Raw genomic sequence first — 19,858 nt, 5'->3', positions numbered from 1 at the left:
CATTGGCCTCCGTATCCAGCTTCCATACTTCGAACTCGAGAAGCTCATTTTTGAACTTCACTTGCTTTACTCCTTTGAACTCCCACCACTTTGTTCGAGCTACACTATTTCTTCTGACCTTACTTGAATTGTTCCTAAACTTGACATCCAAGACCACCAACCGATGTTGACTTGTTAAAGCCTCTCCTGGAATGACCTTACAATCCTTGCATAGAGCTCTATTTGTCTTCCTAGTTAAGAGGAAGTCGATTTGGCTTCTATGTTGTCCACTTTTAAAAGTCATTAAATGTGACTCTCTTTTTATAAAGTAGGTATTTACTAGTATTAGGTCATATGCCATAGCAAAATCCATGATGCTTTTTCCCTCCTCATTTCTACTGCCAAAACCAAAACCTCCATGAACATTCTCATAACCTTGTCTATCACTTCCTACATGCCCATTCAAATCTCCACCAATGAAAACATTCTCTTCATTCGGTATGCTTTGCATTAAATCATCCATATCTTCCCAAAACCTTTGTTTACTCTCACTGTCTAGTCCTATTTGTGGGGCATAATCACTAACTATATTTATTGTTTCTCATTCTAGTACTAGCTTTACTAGTATAATTCTATCTCCTACTCTTTTCACAGCTATTACTGCATCTTTCAATGTCCTGTCTATGATTATACCCACTCCGTTCTTGTTTCTCTCCTTTCCGGTAAACCACAGTTTGTACCCTGAATTACCCACTTCCTTACTTTTCTCTCCTACCCATTTAGTCTCCTGAATGCAAGCAATATTCACCCTTCTCCTTTCCAATTTGGGTGATAACAATAAAAGATGGGATGGGCCTGGATTTTATCCATTTCCCAAATCTCCGAATTAGAACACAGGACTAATCCGCATTGGCCACAGCTCCAGTGAAGAGAGGGAAACCCTCAAATGGGTCCCAGAAGTCTAGAGGCCAGGGGGTCGAAGACATTGCTCCTTCGTTCCCCAAGGCTTAGTGCCATTGTTGATGGACTCCCTGGATTACCAAGAAAATCTTTTGGGTTGAATTTGAGATTTTTGCTGCTTTTCTTGTTTTCTTGATGAAAATGAACCTGAGTAAAATATATATAAGGTTGAAGGGAAGAGTCTTGTTCTTTCAAGAATTTCCATTATCTGCATTATTCTAAGATAATCTTGACCATGGACGTGAGCTCGTTTATCATGAACTAGGTGTCGCATGTCCAAGTTCTGTTTAAATCTAGTCCTAGCACGTTCTTGCAAGTTTAATCTTATGGCATTTGAGAGATGGCCAAATGGCTGTAGAGAAGGGCAGGTGGCTTCACATGAATAACTTACAACAGTATGTTTGGTTGCCACATAACTAAATAAAGAATAACTTATTATATTAAATATCACCTTTTGTTTTAATATTTTTAAATTTCAACAATTAAAATTTTATTCGATAAAAAAAAATTTAAAGCACTTTTTACTACATCTTTTAAAAATTTTAAAATTCTTAATTTTATAATTTCAAATATTATATTTATCATAATATATATATAAAACAATATTTATTCAATAAAAATTTTAAAAATTATTTAAAATTTTTTTTATATTTATTACTTCAAACTCCTTTATTTTGTTTACCGTTATCATTATATTAATATATGACTTGTCAACTAATTAACAATAATAAAAAATAATATATTAATCAATTTATTTATTTATTAATAATTTAATAAAATTATAATTAATTACAAATTTTATTAATAATAAAATTTAATATATTATAAGATATATAAAAATATATTTTAAATTATATTATTAAAATAAAATAATAAATAATTCATATATTATGACAATAAAATGACTAATTATTTAATATAACTAATAGTTATTATTAATAGTTAAGAACGCATTGTATAATGACTAACGAGAATATATATATATATATATATATACACACACACACACACACACTAATAAACGGCCGGATCGAAGGGATAACAAACATAATTAGGAATTAATATAAAGAAGAAGAAGAAAGATCAACAGACAATATGATGATGAAGCAAAATAACGATTAAAGCACAGATAATATGTGACAAAACAGATAAGTTAAAGCACATAATATAAATGAATTAAAACATAAAACATGGGCGGTAGAACTAGCCACTAATAAATAAAGAATAAAATTTTTTGAAAAGATACTTTGATTAAAACTTGAAACTTACTTATATATGGAGATAGAATTTAAAGTTAAAAGGGTATGAATACAAAGAAAAGGATGTCGGATGAGAGAGAGATGAGAAAACTAGAACTTGATAAAGGAAAACTCTTATGGAAAAATTATGCCTAAGTCTTGAGCCCAACCTCTCCTTTTATAGGTGAAGGAGGGTGCTTTACAATAATTGGAAGTTACTATTACACATGTGAAAAGTTGTTAGCCGAAAGTGAACTTTTCTGTAGCCATGTGAAGTGAAAGTGAATTTCTCTGTAGCCATGTGAAGTGGAGAAGTTAAATAAAGTCTGTTGAAAAATGTCCTTTCCTGTAGCTTTGTCAAAGTGAAAATAAGTAAAGTCTACCGAAAGCAAAAACTCATGTGTTCATGTCATGATTCAGGAGTGCTTTAAAGTGGAGAAAATGCCAAAACAGTCATCTTCATTGTCGTTTCCAAGACTGACTGCTTCTGATGAGGTGCTGGCTTTGCTGGAAGTTGTAGAATAATCTGTCTTGCTTGATAATAGTTGGTTCATTATAGTGAAATATTCTTCCTCCTTTCTAACTTGGGCAAGTAGAGTACTTGCATGAGATTTATGTGTAAGAAAAGTTGAAGTTGAAGTAGAGGGAAGTTGCTTTTGACGATTCTCAAATTGCTTTAGAAGCCATTTTTCCACAATTGCTAAGGAGGCCTTTTTAGTTTTTTAAAACTTAGACCACCATTTGACCTTGAATCTTCGGATCAGAATAGGGCCTTGAATAAGTTGTTCAGGTTTAAAACTATATTTCCAGGCGAGAACCCAAGGAACAAAAAACTTTGAAGCAAAAAGAGTTAACAGGTGAAATAAGTCTTCTTCTGGCAGAGGGACATATCTGGCTTTAAAAGTGGTGTACCCTTGATAAATCTCAGAAGGTAAGATTTCAGGTGTGGCTCCCATCCATGCCACCATTGGGCATACCATCTAGAGAAGTGAAAAGTAGAGACAGTGTTGAAGAAGAAGAGCCAGGTATGAGTTAAATTAGAGTTTTGGATTAAAAAGGCATTAATCTAGGCTTGATGGTAATCCCAGTAAGTAATTTTAGAATTTCCTTTTTGACAACATCCATCATTGTAGGATTCAATCTTCTTTGGTGTTCAATAGAAAGTTACTATTTGGCTCCAGAAAAATCTTATGCATACAAACTGTTGGGTTAATTCCCTTTATATCATCAATCGTATAGCCCAAAACTGTCCTATATTCTCTTACTCAACAATTTGTTAATCTCAATATCAATCAAAGAAGGATTAATTATGACAAGATATGTTTCATTAGGTCCAAGAAAAACATACCCAAGGTTGGAAGGAAGAGGTTTAAGATCTACCTTTAGCGCATCATTTATCTTTAATAATGGTGGATTAATTTCCAAAGTTTACACTTCTTCAAGCTAAAAAATTGGAGCTTCAGGGTGTGGTGGTGAGCTCTCCAAGTGTTGTGCGAAAGCAGTTATGTTAGGGTTTTCATCATCAATGCTCCCACCATGGACTAGGCAATTTTTAAGGGGTCTTGTGGATAGTTTTTTCTAAAATGCTCTTGAATAATCTCATCTATGATGTCTATTCGCAAACAAAACTCAACCTCTTTATGTTTCTTCTTCATGGCTGGATTGATGTTGAATATTATTTGATCATCTCCCACTATAAGTGTCAATTTCTCACCCTTTACATCATTTAAAGCACCAGTTGTGGAAAAAAATGGTCTTCCCAACGAGACAGGAATTTTTGTGTCTTCTTCCATGTCTAAAATGACAAAATCCATTGGAATGTAGAATTTTCCAACCTTGATAAGCACATTTTCTAGGATGCTTTTTGGATACTTAATTGAATGGTCAGCCAATGATAGATACATATTGGTGGGCTTTAACTCTCCCACATTCAGCTTCTCATATATTGAAAGTAGTATTAGGCTGACACTGGCTCCAAGGTCACATAAGGCATTTTCCATACAATTATCACCTATATGACAAGGAATGGAAAATACACCCGGTGTTAGTAGTATGCCCTAAAGCATATCATTTTGTATATATCTTGTACATATCTTATTAATAAAATGTAATTTCACTTTTCTATTTACATAATATATTTATGTATAATAAAAAAGGTCCATTGATGTTTTGTTAGAAATTCTATTATTAAGTTGTTAAGAATATGAGTGACAGTATTTCTAGCATAAAGTATCATAAATTGGTTCACAATCGAGGATACTTCACAAAGGACATGACTTATCCAGAAAGATTATAATCATATTTGTTCTCAAGGTATTTATATGAGATATAAATAAGATTGAGTGGTGAGTCTCATGCCACATAACAAACATGATATGCACTTATACATGATGAGTAGGCCGAACCAGTGACGCATATGACAAGCACATGGAGTTTACTCTTGTCAATGCATTGTCATATATCATATCAGTGCATATAATCTTTAGACCTGAGATAACACAATTATCTTGTATATAGGTGGTTTGAGTTTAATATTGCTTTTATACTTGTACTATGTATGGGTATATGGGCATGTATTGGCTCCTACTAGTTATATATGGAGATAGGTATTGATCAAGATGGAATCCGTTACCCTAAGTAAATAGGGCTAAAATCCTATGTTCATTTAATTATTCTTGATGTTTCAAGTTCTTGACCAGGACAGACAGATTTAGTCAGAAAAGAGTTTCTGATAAGAAAATCTAATAAATCAAGAACTGGAATTAAAAGAGACCATAATATTCATAACAAATGGAGTTTGACACTAACTATGACTCCAGCTAGAATTGGGATTTTGTAATGGAGAGATTCTAGTGCATAGTAACATATGATTAAAGGTTCATTTAAGATATTCCTTATTACTGATTGGGTGGCCATGGCATACTATGCTAGGTGTCAACCATGGTTTATGAGATGCCTGAAATAATTTAGAGAAATCATTTACCGTAAGAAAGAGTTCTAATGATATTAAGAGTTAATATCATTTCTCATTGCTAATAAGTAATGAGCCTAGTAAGTCACACATCTACACAAGCTAATCACCATTTAAAATATGATTTAATTGATTAATTAAAGAGTTTAATTAATTAATTAAAGAGGTTTGGTTTGCAATAAGATTGCAAAGTCCTTAGCATGACTTGAAACCAAATCTAGGTTATTGGATGTATAGTATAAATTAAATTTATATTTAATTTGATTAAATATGAATTTAATTATGAAAAATTAATTAATGGAGATTAATTAATTAATTAATTTATATTTGATATAAATTAATTTAAAGAGGAGAAATTATAATTTTGGGTTGAGAACTCAAATGAAAAAGTAAGGGCAAATTGGTCTTTTCACATGGTGACATGTGGCACTACGAGATGGTGACACATGGCACCATATGATCTTGCCACTTGTCTTCGTATGATGGAAGACCACATGTCATGATTTAAATGGAGCTTGATACTTGGCTTCATAGGATTAAATCAAATAATAACAAGATCGGATCTAGTGATGTCATGTGGCAAGGGAGTTAGGGTTTGACCTAAGTATATAAAGAAAGGTTATAAAGAAAAATCAGACACCTCTCTCTTTTTCTCTTAGGTTGGACGGCAATATGCTCTCTTCCTCTCCTCTTCGATTTCTCAATTGATTCAAGAGAAAAACTAAGATTTCCTCTTGAATTAAATTACTAGAAAGTGTTTCTAACACCCAATACATTCATACAACCTTCACAAAGCATAAACCCCATCTTATAATTGGTTGACAAGGCTTGAGAAGCCAATCTAGGGGCTGCCATTGCTATCTTGGTGTGTGTTTATGGTGGACAAACTAGAGGGACAATATTTGGGATTCTAAGAACATCCTAAGATTGCATCGATTGTGCATCAAGAGGTTAGTACGTAAAAATCCCTATTTTAGTTAGGGTTTAATTGAATTAAATGTTAATTCATAATCTTTAATGGCAAATAAAATTTTAATGCATGCTACAATATGTTTTGGTATGCAATTGGATATTGGAAATTGATTAGGATCATAAGACACTTGGTATGGTGCATGTAACCTTAGAAATAATTTTTGAAATTCAAGGTTCTAATGCCCAATAATCACGCTTCCACCCCTTCACCCGAATCCTTAAATTTGGAAGGTAAATTATTTTGAGTTATAGCACTGCATTGCTCTCTCAAGTTGATGATATCACAATCCTCCAGCCTTCATTTATTAGTAAGAATTTCCTTCAAAAACTTAGCATAACTTGGCATTTGGGATAATGTCTCAGTGAAGGGGTCAGTGAAGGGGACATTGATATACAACTTCTTTAGCTCCTTAAGGAATTTGCCAAATTATTTGTCTAGTTTCTACTTGATGAATCTTTAAAGGTAGGGAAAGGTGGGTTTATAAGTTTCAGGTGGAATGTATGGCTTCTCTCCCTCATCTTGCTCACTTTAGCTCTCCTTTTCTTTTTCATTTTTCTTGCTCTCAACTGGTTTTTCTTCTTTTGTGCTCTCTTTTCTACTTTCTTTTTTTCACTCTCTTACCCAACTTTCTTACCACTTCTCAAGGTCACCACCTTACATTTGTCATGGGGTTTTGTGGTTGGCTATGTAGTTTGCCATAAGATTTAGTTCCTGATGAGCTTGCTTGTTGAGCCAATTGATTCTCCAACATGCGGTTATGAGCTTGCAGCTAATCCATGGTTTGTCTTATGTGTTACATTTCTTCCTTCAATTTGTTATTCACCTTGCTTTGTTTAGTAAAAAATTTTTCCATCATGGTTTCCAGTGTTGGCCTAGGTTTAGGAGGCGGAAGAGGTTATTGTGCCCTTAATTGATATCTAGGAGGTGGCTACCATGTGGGCTAAAATTGTGGCTGAAATTGAGGTCGATTCTGTTACATATACTGCTGGTTATGAGAATAGTTTGAGCTTTAACCTTGTTGGCCAAAAGTTACTTGTAGTCTCCATGTTGAGTTGTTCACATTAGAATAAGAATTTCTCATAGGTTTCTGTTGATAGCCTCCTGCATAAGCAGCTTATTCTTACAAGAAATCATCACCATAAGAAGAATAGTTAACTCCACAACTTTGGGTTTCATCTGTGTAGGCAACTTGTTGCATAGTTGTAGGAGTTGAAATTATTGCCTTTGTGCAAAAATCACTAAGCAGCTGAGTCAACTGATCATGTCTTGCATTCATGTAACTTATTGAGTCAAGTTCATAGATCCTAGCCTTCTTTGGCTCAATTGCTCTAGGATTTCCCCGCAAATGGGTATTATGAGCAATCTTCTCTAACAGATCATAGCATTCTTCACTTATCATTTCCATGAAATCTCCTCCTACTTGTGAATCAATTGTATTTCTTATGGCTGGAGTAACTCTGGTGTAGAAATTCTAAACAATCATCCATTTGGGTATTTCATGACGAGGACATTGCCTTTCAAGCTCCTTCAATCTCATTCAAAATTCATACAAAGTTTCATCATCCTTTGGTCTGAAAGCTACCATCAAATTCCTCAAATGAGTGGTCTTCCCAGGTGGGAAAAACTGTGATAGAAAAGATTGAGATAGCTACTCCCAAGTAGCAATAGTAGCTTGTGAAAGTATGTCATACCACTCCAATACTAAGTTTCGAAGAGAGAATGGGAATAAGGTCAGACGAATCACTTCATCTGGAACTCCAGGTTGTGTTTGAGTGCCACATATTATTAGAAACTTCTTCAAATGAGAATGGGGATTTTCAAGTGGGCTGCCCCTAGATTGTGAATTCTAGACCATCTAAATGAGACTAGTCTTTAAATGATAGGTCTGATATCTCTCACATCTGCACATCTAGGAAAAACATAATCTAGCATGGACCTTCTTTGAGGATCATTCTGATTAATAACTTCATTCTGCCTATTCTATTCATTTCCTCTATTGTTTAAATCATTAGCTCTATTTGGATTCTCCATGTTTTCAATTTTCTCCTCTTGCTTCCTTTCTTCTCTTAGATTCCTTTTTGTTGGCTCGATAAAATTTTTCAATTTTAGGGTTGAATAACAATTGAGTATCACTTGTGCTTTTTGACCATCTTATAAACAATCAAAGTACCTGAATAACGTAAAGAACAACAATGAAAATAAAAGAAAATAAAAATTCTAATCAACTTAAGACAATTAAAATCCAATTTAAAATAAACAATTCCCTAGTAACGACACCAAAAACTTGATGTGCCGTAAAATAGCTTCTGCAAGTGCACGAGTCACTGTAGTATAAATTTAAAAATATTATTCCCATAGGGAATTGTGCTTAAATTGAAAATAAAGGAATAAGCTAATTAGAATACAAAAATTTAAAGATATTAAAAATGAAATTTAAAATTAAAATTGATATTTGAAGAATTTAAGCTAAATTAAACAATTAATTAAACTAATTAAAATAGATGACTAAAATTTAAACTAAAATTACTAATTACGAATTTGGGATGATTTAAACCTAACTTCAATAAAATTAAAGTAATTCTACAGATAGAGCTTTTGAATATTGCTTGTATGTGATTTATCTCTAATTTAGTCAAATACATGAGATTTGCAATTTTGAAGGAAATCAATTCTTAGTTTTTTGAAATATTTCTCAAGCATTTCAAAATTGGTTTTCATCAAATCAAACCATATTTTCACGGTATTTCAAACCTGATAAAAACCCATTTAAAACTCTAATTGATTCTAAAAGTCCTCTTAATCTCTAAAAGTCCTCTTAATTAGGTATTTAAAACCTGATAAAAACCCATTTAACACCAAAAAAAAAAGCAAGTTTATTGTAATATTATTTATCCCAGCAATCACTTTTCAGTCCATTTGTAAAGGATTAAGACTTAACTTAATAAGGACCCTTCATCAAGCAAGACAATAAGCTCGTAAGCAATAAATAAAAAATACAGCAAATCTCATTTAAATAGCTAAATCAGTTCAAAAACCACATTGCAAGACAATATTTACATACTCATCTCTAGAATCTCAAAGTTCTACTCACTAAACATGGTTTCAAGATAAACCCAAGTAGAGAAATAAAGAAGAAAAGAAAAATTAAGCTAAGGGAAAGAAAAAGTCAATAAAATGGTGAAAAATCTACTACTGTAACATTGGAGAAGACCTCCTTTTAGCTGCTGTAGAAAAGATCTAAGGATGCTCCTCTCTCTCCTTTTCTCTCTAGCAAAATTGTCCTTCTTTTCGCCTTAGGGTAAGAAAGAGATATATCCTTTAGGGGTCTGCCCTAGAATAGGTTAAAAAGATAAAAGATTCTAGAAAATATGATGTATTAGGTCAAAGAAGAGAAAATGCCACGTCAGCATTTTTTTCATTAAAACGACACAAGCTAAATTGGGTTGTGTTGCGCATTGTGTTACAAGTTGTGTAACTTTTTGGACAATTCTGAGATTCATCAGGTGCATCCACAAAGGCTAAATGAGATTGTGTCCTCGCTTGTGTAACTTTTGGCCTGAGAAAAAACTTCATTTCTAACTACGATACAACCTGCGACAGAAGTTATACAAGCTAAGTCATAAGTTGTTCAACTCTCTATTTCTTTAAAACTCAACTTCAAATTTTTCTCTTTAAAACTTTGTAATTCAGCTTTGATTTCTTCCAAATGTCTGCTATGATCAAAATTATCACCAAAATTATCCAAATTTTAACCTATAAAATAAATAAATTCTATAAATTAAACTAAAAAGTATGAAAATGTAAAATTAACTAAATAAAGGCTAATATATAAAAGCTATAAACAAAGGTAAATTAGTTGCAAAATTATACCTAAATAATGATATAAAATGTATGCATCACTGGTCGGCACCGATCACCTATACAAACACACTGACCTCTATCAATTGACTGATAAAAAAATAAACTTTAAAATAAAGAAGTAATAATTAATCCTAGGTTCTTGCCTAAATTTTGGTAGAGTCTCTCTTATAACTAGATCTGATCTCCTGCAAGAAAACCCAAGAAACAACATCAACAATAACCAAAATTGGCCTTAGGCCCATAACACACTGATAATACCCATCAAGGCCTACAAGAAACCAAATCTAAATCTAGATTTTCAATCTCTAGTTCGGGTCCCTAAAATTCTAAAAATATTCCTAAAAGTGATATGCATCATCCTTGTATTAAATAAATTTATTTTACTTAATTTCATTAACCTAGGAATATTTTACAGATTATTCAGTCAACTTAACTAAGGTAAAAACTATACAACTTGAGTTTGGGATTACCTTTGTAAATTTTACTACTTGGAACACATCCAAAAAGTTTGAAAATGCTAGAAATGACTGTAATATTGACTATTATCTAAGATGGATTGTCGAGTGTCTGGATCATGCTGGAAAGTCAGTCCCAAGCACCGATGAGCTATCGTTGATCCAACTACATATCCGAGATGCCCATTAGCTGCTAGTGATAGATTCGCAAATAGTTTATCAAAACTCTACTCTGATCGCTCGATATCAACCAATTTAGTATATGCCATCCAATGAGTATCTTCTCAATCCGACCTCTGATCAAGGTGCGGTTGGTGTCAAATTGAAGCTTGAGAAGATTAGATGAAGATTTCTAGGCCTGATCATCCATTCCAGTCACTAATTGGCAGGGACCTAGCCGAAAAGTGTGAAAAACTCAAAACTACTCTCCTTTATAACTTTTTCCTCCGACCATCATTTGATGCAAAATTGGTCCTAGAGGAAAGCTCATGAAACAAGGATTCCAACGCTACCAAAATCGCGTCCATTCGACGGTAGATGGCCTAGAATCACATCGGAAAGCTCTTACCTTCAAGCGTGCATCTTTCTCTCTCATTCCTCGTTTGCTGCCACTTCTAGTGGTCCTAGCCTCCATTCATGGCTCATTGGTGGTCGTTGGAAGTAGTGTCATTGTTTGAGGGTGTCGCCAGCGGTAGGTGGTGGTTCACCTCAGAAGAAAGAAAGAGAGAGGAAGAAGTGAGAGATAGGAGAGAGAAAGAAGGTTGGGGGAGGGGGGGGGGGGGGGAAGGGGAGAAACCTATCACATTTTTTTATTTTTCATTTTTTTTTCAAAATTCTGATTACAAGTCCCATCATAAGCCCCATCTCCCATCACTTTTCTTATCTTTTCTTTTCTTATTAACTACTATTATAATCAACATTATATTTATTAAACTAACATCACAATATAATTAAATTAGTGATAATAATATAAATATATATTAATCAAATGATAAAGCTTATAATAATAATAATAATAATAATAATAATAATAATAATAATAATAATAACTTAACTAGGAGAACACTGGTTAAATAAACATTTAAATGATGTACGAATAAAAATATTATAAAATTACAAATTAATTAGATAATATTAAAATACCATTAAATTTTATTTTTTTAAAAAATCAAGTTATTATATCTATTATTTTAAAAAAAATGAAAATACTTATTAAATATATTAAATAGGTTTCATAACTATTTTTATTAAACAATATGATAATATAAAATTTTAAAATATCAATATAATGATAATAAAAATATTATTATGATAATGCACTAAACTATAAAATACATTTTAAAAATTATTTTATTTTATAAATAACTTTCTTTCTCATTAATCTAGTTATGTAATTTTATTATGAAAATTAATATTATTTTAAATTATAAAAAAATATAATATAAGTAAATCAAATTTTTTGTTTAAAAAAATAAAATAATAAAGTTTAAATAAATTCAATTTAATTAGCTAGTTTATATTTTTTATTAATTTTATTTAATTTTTAAACATCTTCATCCATTTATATTTTTAAAATTTATTATTATATTATTTTTTTTATTATATTACATTTAAATTTATAATTAAATTATTATTATATATAACACATAATTTTAATAAAAATATAATTTAATAAAAAATATTATAATTTATTATTATTATTATTATATATAAAATATAGTAATGCATTTCACGTGACGTTGTCAGTTACAATAATTCAAAGTTAGTGTTCTCTTGTTGAAAAAAAAAAAAAAAAAGGGTTAGTGTCTTCTTGTCGATTTGGATTGATAAGAAGATGAGAAGAAACTTTCTTTTGGTGGTTTTTCCAGTCCTTCGTTAAAAAAAATCTTTTCTTTTCTTTTCTATTGGGTTTCGATTGGTGTTTTTAATTCTTGAAAATGGAACAAGGGCCAATTCTTTCTCCCCATATACTCATCTTTCCTGGCCCAGGCCAAGGCCATGTGAACTCCATACTCAAGCTGGCAGAGCTTTTATGCCTTGCTGGCTTTAAGATTACCTTCATAAATTTCCAGGATATCCATGAACGTCTAGTTCGTCATACAGATGTTGAAGCTCGTTTTTCCAAATATTATGGATTCCAATTCAAAACCATACCAGGTTGTCAGGCAGAAGATCCTCGACCGGTCGACTGGGTGAGAAAGTTACTTCAGGAAATGGAAGTGAAGAGCAAGCCAATTTTCAAGAAGATGGTGATTGAGAGTAACCCAGCAGTTAAATATATCATAGGAGATGGGGTGATGGGATTTGTCTATGATGTTGCGGTTGAGGTTGGAATTCCTGCTATTCAGATGCACTGCATCAGTGCTTGCTCCTTCTGGACATTCTTTTCTATTCCTGACGTTGTTGCTGCTCATCAACTTCCTATCAAAGGTATTCCTACTATTATATACATATCATCCTTCTCTTAATGATCTCTTTATTCCATTCAGTTGTATTACTAACGAGTCCAATCCAATCTCCTGAAACTGAAAGGAAAAGAAGACATGGACAGGTTTATCACAAAAGTACCAGGAATGGAAACGTTTCTCCGATGCCGAGATCTTCCAGGAGGTTTTTGCCAAGTTAGCGACATATCAGACCCTAATCTCTTCGTCATCACCAAAGAGATACGACAATGCCAAGCACTTATCATCAACACCTTTGAAGAGCTAGAAGGACCAATACTTTCCCAAATACGCATTCGCTACCCTAAAATCTACACAATCGGACCTCTCCACGAGCATCTGAAAACAAAACTAAGAAGCATCGAAAAGCAAGAATCGTATTCATCCTCGAACAGTCTTTGGGAAGTTGACAGGACCTGCATCACATGGCTGGATAACCAGCCATCGCAATCTGTACTCTATGTAAGCTTTGGTAGCATTACAATTATGACTAGAGAGCAGCTCATGGAATTCTGGCACGGTCTTGTTAATAGCAAAAAGAAGTTCTTGTGGGTTATAAGGCCTGAATCTGTTATTAACCAAGATGGTGATAATCTTGGAGAAATTCCTGAGCAGCTTCAGGAGGGAGAAAAGGAAAAAGGATACATCGTCAAATGGGCACCCCAGGAAGAGGTTTTGGCACACAAGGCAATTGGTGGGTTCTTGACACACAGTGGATGGAACTCTACTTTGGAGAGTATGGAAGCTGGTGTGCCTATGATTTGCTGGCCTTACTTTGGTGATCAGCAAGTGAATAGCAGATTTGTGAGTGAGGTCTGGAAGCTGGGATTGGACATGAAGGATGTGTGTGATAGAGGGGTTGTGGAGAAGATGGTGAATGATCTAATGGTGGATAAGAGGGAGGAGTTTGTGAAATCAACAGCTAGGATGGCAGAGTTAGCAAGAAAAAGTGTATCAGAAGGTGGATCTTCTTCTTCTTGTCTGAACCGTCTGATCGCGGATATAAGGTTGATGAACATGAAGGCATATAGTAGTGATACTTACAAGGATAACTTGTCATAATTAAGTGATGTATAGATGCAACTGTATGCGTCATTTTCTTCATTACAAACGTAAGTGTGGTAATCATGCATTTAGAAAATGTATGCGAATGGGTATTAAAAATAAATTTCCAATAATTTGTGCCTACCAAGTGCTTGTGAAAAATATGTGAGATGAGTGATACCAAGTGCCACGTTTGCAATTTGGCTCATAACATTCAAATTTTGAAGTTTAAAAATTAAATATAAAATTATAATTTATAGAAATAGAATACAAATTGTAAATGTAGTATAAAATTATGAATTAAAATATTATATTATTATATTACTTTACAAAATATGCAATCTTACACTATGTTAGAAAAATTATTTCAAAGGGAAAGTAAAATAAAGAGTGTAAAATAAAGATATCCTATTTATTATAAATTAAGAGAACTTAAATAAAAGAATAATTTTGTAATTTTATTATAAAATAAAATTTACTTCTATTTAACTTTTTTATTCTCTCTTCGGTTTAGTAAAAATAAATAATAAGAAAAAATAAAAATTATTTTACATTCTTTCTTTATTTATTTTTCTTTCACCTTACTTTTAACTAGGATTAGTATCTTTTTTCTATAGTAAGAGTCAATTTTTATTAATCATCAATCTTAAACTTAAAAAATAAAAAATAAATAAACATTATGGAATTGTCGAGACAAGCAGTATTATTATTATTTTTTTTTTTATAGAAAGTAAATCTTTGCATAGCATGCAATGAAGGATCCAAGGAAGCTGGCAGCCCTAAAATTTTAATTTTTAGTGGGGTGTAGGTTGAATGTGAGCATATTTTTAATTAATTTTAATTTGAAATTTTTTTTACAAAAATTTAAAATAATTATATTTATTTATTAATTTAATTAAATAAAAAATAAATAACTCACATTCTAAAAAAATTAATAAGTTTTTTTATTGATTCAATTAAAATAAAAAATTAATACCTTATATAAATTGTGAATAGATTAAACACATTAGAAAACAATTAAAATGATATTTTTCTTAGTATTTAAGCTGGTTAAATCAATTTATATATTTTAAAAATAAGCTTATCTATTTATTTATAATATTTTTTAAGTTTATAAATTGGAAAAAAATGAGAATTAATTTTTTATTTTAGTGCTTATAAGATATTTTAATTTTATCCAAGTATTTTATCATGATACTTTTATTTAATATCTTTCTAACAATTTTAATAATAAATATGTTTATAAACTATTTTTTATCAAACATATTAATAACTTATATTTACTTTAACCAAAGATTTGATAATTTAAAATTTTCATTATCTGTAAGCTAGTTTTTATAAGTTAAGTCAAATACCTTATAAATTTAATTTTTATATTTATGCCTTTAAATTTAAATATAAAATACTTTTTATTTATCGTTAATTCTCCTAAATTTAAATGTTATATTCGTCACTAGTCGCATGATAACAAGACCCAACAATAATATTATGCTTTCATTACGATTTAAGATATAAACATTTAAATTTTTATCTATTCACATAAATTTTATTATATATTATATTTTAAATTTAAAATGAATCGAGTATAAAGATACATAGAACTTAACAAGGAAAATGAGCACAAAGAACTTGTAAATCTGAATAAGTCAAACTTTCCATCACTTGCAATCCTTATCATGCCGCGAAATAAATAAGACTAACTTAATAAAATTATAGGATTTTTTCTGGTATTAATTCTTTTATAATAAAAATATTATTTTTATTATATAATTTATTAATTATTATTATTATATTAAACTTTCATTAAATTAAATATTATCAAAATTTAAATTTATATATATATATATATACTCATGTGAGGTGAGGTAAGTGATGAGCTTATATATATATATGTTAATGCAGGTGAGCTCATCACTTACCTCACATGAGTAGTGAGTAGTAGTCATGATCAAGGAAAGGATCATTTGTCTCGCATCCTTCAAACTCAAAGCTCTTGCCATTTAGTCCATTTGGAAAGAAATTTTATTGGGTCTCAGTTGGAATTTAAACTCAATCAAAACTTCACAATTCAAGTTGGAACTCTCCACTACTTGCACTCATTATCATGTGATAAAGAGTTTATTAATTTTTTTTTTATCATGTCGTGAAGACCTATTATTATTGAAAATATTGTTAAGAATTATTTTTAAATATATAAATTAAAATATTTTAAAATTAATATATAAATATGAATATAAAGATTTTTCAAACATATTTAATTTATATTATATTAATATAAAATAATTAACAATTATTAACATTTGACAATTTCAAAGAAAATAAAGGTTTATTTATCAACTTATAATTTTGAAGAATTAATGTGAATAATTTATTTTATTAGTATGTTAATTTAAATTGTTAAATTAATTTTAATTTTATAATCTTTTATATGTAAAAGTTATATAACTTTTTTCATTTATTATTTTGCAAAATTTTAATATATCAAAATTATTTTCCACTAATATAAATAAATTTGTTATTATGAATATAAAATTTTTGAATTTTGTAATTTAAGTAATTTTTATAATAAATTATTATATAAAATTTAATTATTAAAAAAATCAAACTACTAATTATAAAAATATACCATTATTAATTTTATAAGATTTTTAAACTTAATCCCTGTTCTATAAATTTTTATTTAATGAAACATATATATATAATAATTTTATTATAATTATTATATATAATAAATTTATTATAATCATTAATTATGATGAATTTTCATATCCCATAATCATCAACAATTACAATTTTATTGTATAATTTTTCCTATTCCACACATTCAAAGTTACTGACTTCTAGTCGGTTTGGTTTGACAACAAGAAACACTCTTTTCTTTTCTTTATTTGGTTGGGATTCGATTGGAGTTTCTAATTTTATCTTCTCTTCATTAATTGCCTGTTAAACTTCTTATCTGCAGCTAAAACTTGAAAAAAATGGAACAAGGGTCCATTCCTTCTACTCATATACTCATCTTTCCTGCCCAAGGCCAAGGACATGTAACCGCCACGCTCAAGCTAGCAGAGCTTTTGAGCCTTGCTGGCTTTAAGATTACCTTCATAAATTTCCAGTATGTACATGAACGTCTAGTTCGTAATACGGATGTTGAAGCTCGTTTCTCCAAATATCATGGATTCCAATTCAAAACCATACCAGTTTGTCGGCCAGACGATCCTCAACGGACTGAGCGGTGGAGAAAGATATCGGTGAAGAGCAAGCCAATTTTTAAGAGGATGGTGATTGAGAGTAAACCAACAGTTAACTATATAATAGGAGATGGGGTGTTGGGATTTGTCCATGATGTCGCCGTTGAGATTGGAATTCCTGCTATTCAGATGCATTGCGTCAGTGCTTGCTCCTTCTGGACTTTCTTTTCTATTCCTGACGTTGTTGCAGCCCATCAACTTCCTATTAAAGGTATTCCTACTATTATATGTAATCCTTTTCTTAATGATCTCTTTATTCCATTCAATTGTATTACTTACGGGTCCAATCTCTTGAAACTGAAAGGAAAAGAAGACATGGACAGGTTGATCACAAAAGTACCAGGAATGGAAACGTTTCTCCGATGCCGAGATCTTCCAGCAGGTTTCTGTCAAGTTAGCGACATATCAGACCCTAATCTCTTCTTCATCACCAACGAGATACGAAAATCCCAAGCACTTATCATCAACACCTTTGAAGAGCTAGAAGGACCAATACTTTCCCAAATACGCACTCGCTATCCTAAAATCTACACAATTGGACCTCTCCATGAGCATCTGAAAACAAAACTAAGAAGCATCGGAAAGCAAGAATTGTATTCATCCTCGAACAGTCTCTGGAAAGTTGACGGGACCTGCATCACATGGCTAGATAACCAGCCATCGCAATCTGTACTCTATGTAAGCTTTGGTAGCTCCACAATTATGACAAGAGACCAGCTCATGGAATTCTGGTACGGTCTTGTTAATAGCAAGAAGAAGTTCTTATGGGTTATAAGGCCTGAAGCTGTTATTAACGAAGATGGTGATAATCTTGGAGAAATTCCTGAGGAGCTTCAGGAGGGAAGAAAGGAAAGGGGATACGTTGTCAAATGGGCACCCCAGGAAGAGGTTTTGGCACATAAGGCAATTGGTGGGTTCTTGACACACAGTGGATGGAACTCTACCTTGGAGAGCATAGCGGCTGGTGTGCCTATGATTTGCTGGCCTTACTTTGGTGATCAGCAAGTGAACAGCAGGTATGTGAGTGAGATTTGGAAGCTGGGATTGGACATGAAGGATGTATGTGATAGAAGAGTTGTGGAGAAGATGGTGAATGATCTGATGGTGGATAGGAGAGAGGAGTATGTAAAGTCAACGGCTAGGATGCAAGAGTTAGCAAGAAACAGCGTATCAGAAGATGGATCTTCTTCTTGTTGTCTGAACCGTCTGATCGACGACATAAGGTTGATGAACAAGAAGGCATATGCCAGCGATAATGACAAGGATAACTTGTCACAATAAAGAATATTTTTTTATTTATTATTTTCTTTACTCTTATTTAGATGAAAAGAAAAATAAAAAAAATAAGAAAAATAAATTATTATCTGAAAGAGGAAAAATTAAGAGAGAAAAGTTTATCACGAATTTATAATTTTATTCTCTATATTTTCAAGAGAATTTAAGTAAAAAAGAATAATTTTAGAATTTTAGTATATCCAGTAAACATTTCTTCTAACTCTTTTTATTTTTTCTTATATTTAAAAAAAATAAGAAACATTATTTATTTTCTTTTTTTTTAAAATAAAAAAATATCATTTTTTTTAGACATAAGAGAACAACTTTGATAGTGGCACGATCAATGCCAGCATTGCTATTTGGTTCGTTGGGTTTCTGTTTTTGGATTGGGGTATCAGTGATAGCGGTTGTGGTGGCGGTGGTGTTAGGAGAAAGGACACAGTAGTGCCATATCGATACCGGTGCTTCTTGTGTTATCATCATCAGATTCATGAGAGAATTGGAGGTACTAGAAGAAGGGGAGGTGGGGGCGGTGTACGAATGGGGTGGAGTTTGTTTCGGCGATGGGAAGAGAGGAAATGAGGAGGCAATGAAAGGGAATTAAAGAAGGAGGGGAAATAGGGAAATCATTCTTGCCACCATCTAAAGGTAATTATGTAATAAAATTACGTTACTTAATGATAAATTGGATTTGGAAGGTGTGTGATTTGACTATTCACGTTTAATGTTTAATTTTTAAATTAAAATAAAATTTTTAATTTATAAATTAATTTAAAAATACATAATTAATTATTTAATAAAATGATTTAAAATTAATTTTTAAACGATTTATATGTTTAGTTACACGTATTTAAAATGAACTTCATTTATCAAAATGATAAAAAAATATATATCATATTATTATGGTTGCTAATATGGTCATAATGTAGATATTTTAAAAATTATTAAAATAATATAATTTTTTAATTGATAAAAAATAATTTTAAAATAAATTATAAAAAATACTTTATTTATTACTTTAATTTATTTAAAATAAATTATAAAAATACTTTATTTATTACTTTAATTTATTTTAATAATAATAATAATAATAATAATAATAATAATAATAATAAAACCATTAACAAATTTGTAGTTTTTTAATTATTATCGAGACAAGCATTTTGTCTTTGTATAGAAAGCAAATCTTTGAGAGAAGTCCTTCTGAGCGTATGTTGCATAGCAAGACAGCCAGAGCCGACAGGTAGAGCAGCAACATTATGCCTTTAATTGGACGCATTAGCGTATCGAGGAAAATGAACACAAAGAACTTGTATGTAAGAAAAAGCCAAACTCCCCCACCCACCACTTGCTGTCCTTAAGAAGAAGACTCGCTGAATTAAATTATGGGAATTTTTATGATAATTATTT

General features: G+C 31.1%; 2 protein-coding genes and 1 long non-coding RNA gene across 3 annotated transcripts; 2 read left to right on the top strand and 1 right to left on the bottom strand.

Annotated features, from left to right (window-relative positions):
- Nucleotides 1–9,108: 9,108 nt before the first annotated feature.
- LOC131182553 (uncharacterized) lies at nt 9,109–10,398 on the bottom strand. The gene is made up of 2 exons (XR_009150821.1): nt 9,992–10,398; nt 9,109–9,712 (listed from the first exon to the last, which is right to left on the bottom strand). It is a non-coding gene; the product is annotated as an uncharacterized LOC131182553 (long non-coding RNA).
- A 1,822-nt stretch (nt 10,399–12,220) lies between these two features.
- LOC110672136 (7-deoxyloganetic acid glucosyltransferase) lies at nt 12,221–14,069 on the top strand. Its single transcript, XM_021834826.2, has 2 exons — nt 12,221–12,867; nt 12,970–14,069. The coding sequence occupies exons 1-2, from the start codon at nt 12,375–12,377 to the stop codon at nt 13,941–13,943; spliced, it is 1,467 nt and encodes a 488-aa protein (XP_021690518.1). The 5' UTR covers nt 12,221–12,374; the 3' UTR covers nt 13,944–14,069.
- Nucleotides 14,070–16,733: 2,664 nt separating this feature from the next.
- Nucleotides 16,734–18,472, top strand: LOC110672137 (7-deoxyloganetic acid glucosyltransferase-like). Its single transcript, XM_058151798.1, has 2 exons — nt 16,734–17,384; nt 17,478–18,472. The coding sequence occupies exons 1-2, from the start codon at nt 16,904–16,906 to the stop codon at nt 18,452–18,454; spliced, it is 1,458 nt and encodes a 485-aa protein (XP_058007781.1). The 5' UTR covers nt 16,734–16,903; the 3' UTR covers nt 18,455–18,472.
- Nucleotides 18,473–19,858: the final 1,386 nt, after the last annotated feature.

The sequence above is a fragment of the Hevea brasiliensis genome, chromosome 8 (assembly GCF_030052815.1).
Source record: "Hevea brasiliensis isolate MT/VB/25A 57/8 chromosome 8, ASM3005281v1, whole genome shotgun sequence".
Taxonomy (NCBI): domain Eukaryota; kingdom Viridiplantae; phylum Streptophyta; class Magnoliopsida; order Malpighiales; family Euphorbiaceae; genus Hevea; species Hevea brasiliensis.
Note: the sequence above shows the minus strand (reverse complement) of the source record. Positions and strands in the feature narration are given on the sequence as shown.

Bases quoted from the DNA above. Each gene is read 5' to 3' on its own strand.
- LOC110672137 (XM_058151798.1), top strand. From the start codon at position 16,904: ATGGAACAAGGGTCCATTCCTTCTACTCATATACTCATCTTTCCTGCC. The intron at 17,385-17,477 runs GTATTCCTACTA...TGAAACTGAAAG, and splicing joins CCATCAACTTCCTATTAAAG to GAAAAGAAGACATGGACAGG.
- LOC110672136 (XM_021834826.2), top strand. From the start codon at position 12,375: ATGGAACAAGGGCCAATTCTTTCTCCCCATATACTCATCTTTCCTGGC. The intron at 12,868-12,969 runs GTATTCCTACTA...TGAAACTGAAAG, and splicing joins TCATCAACTTCCTATCAAAG to GAAAAGAAGACATGGACAGG.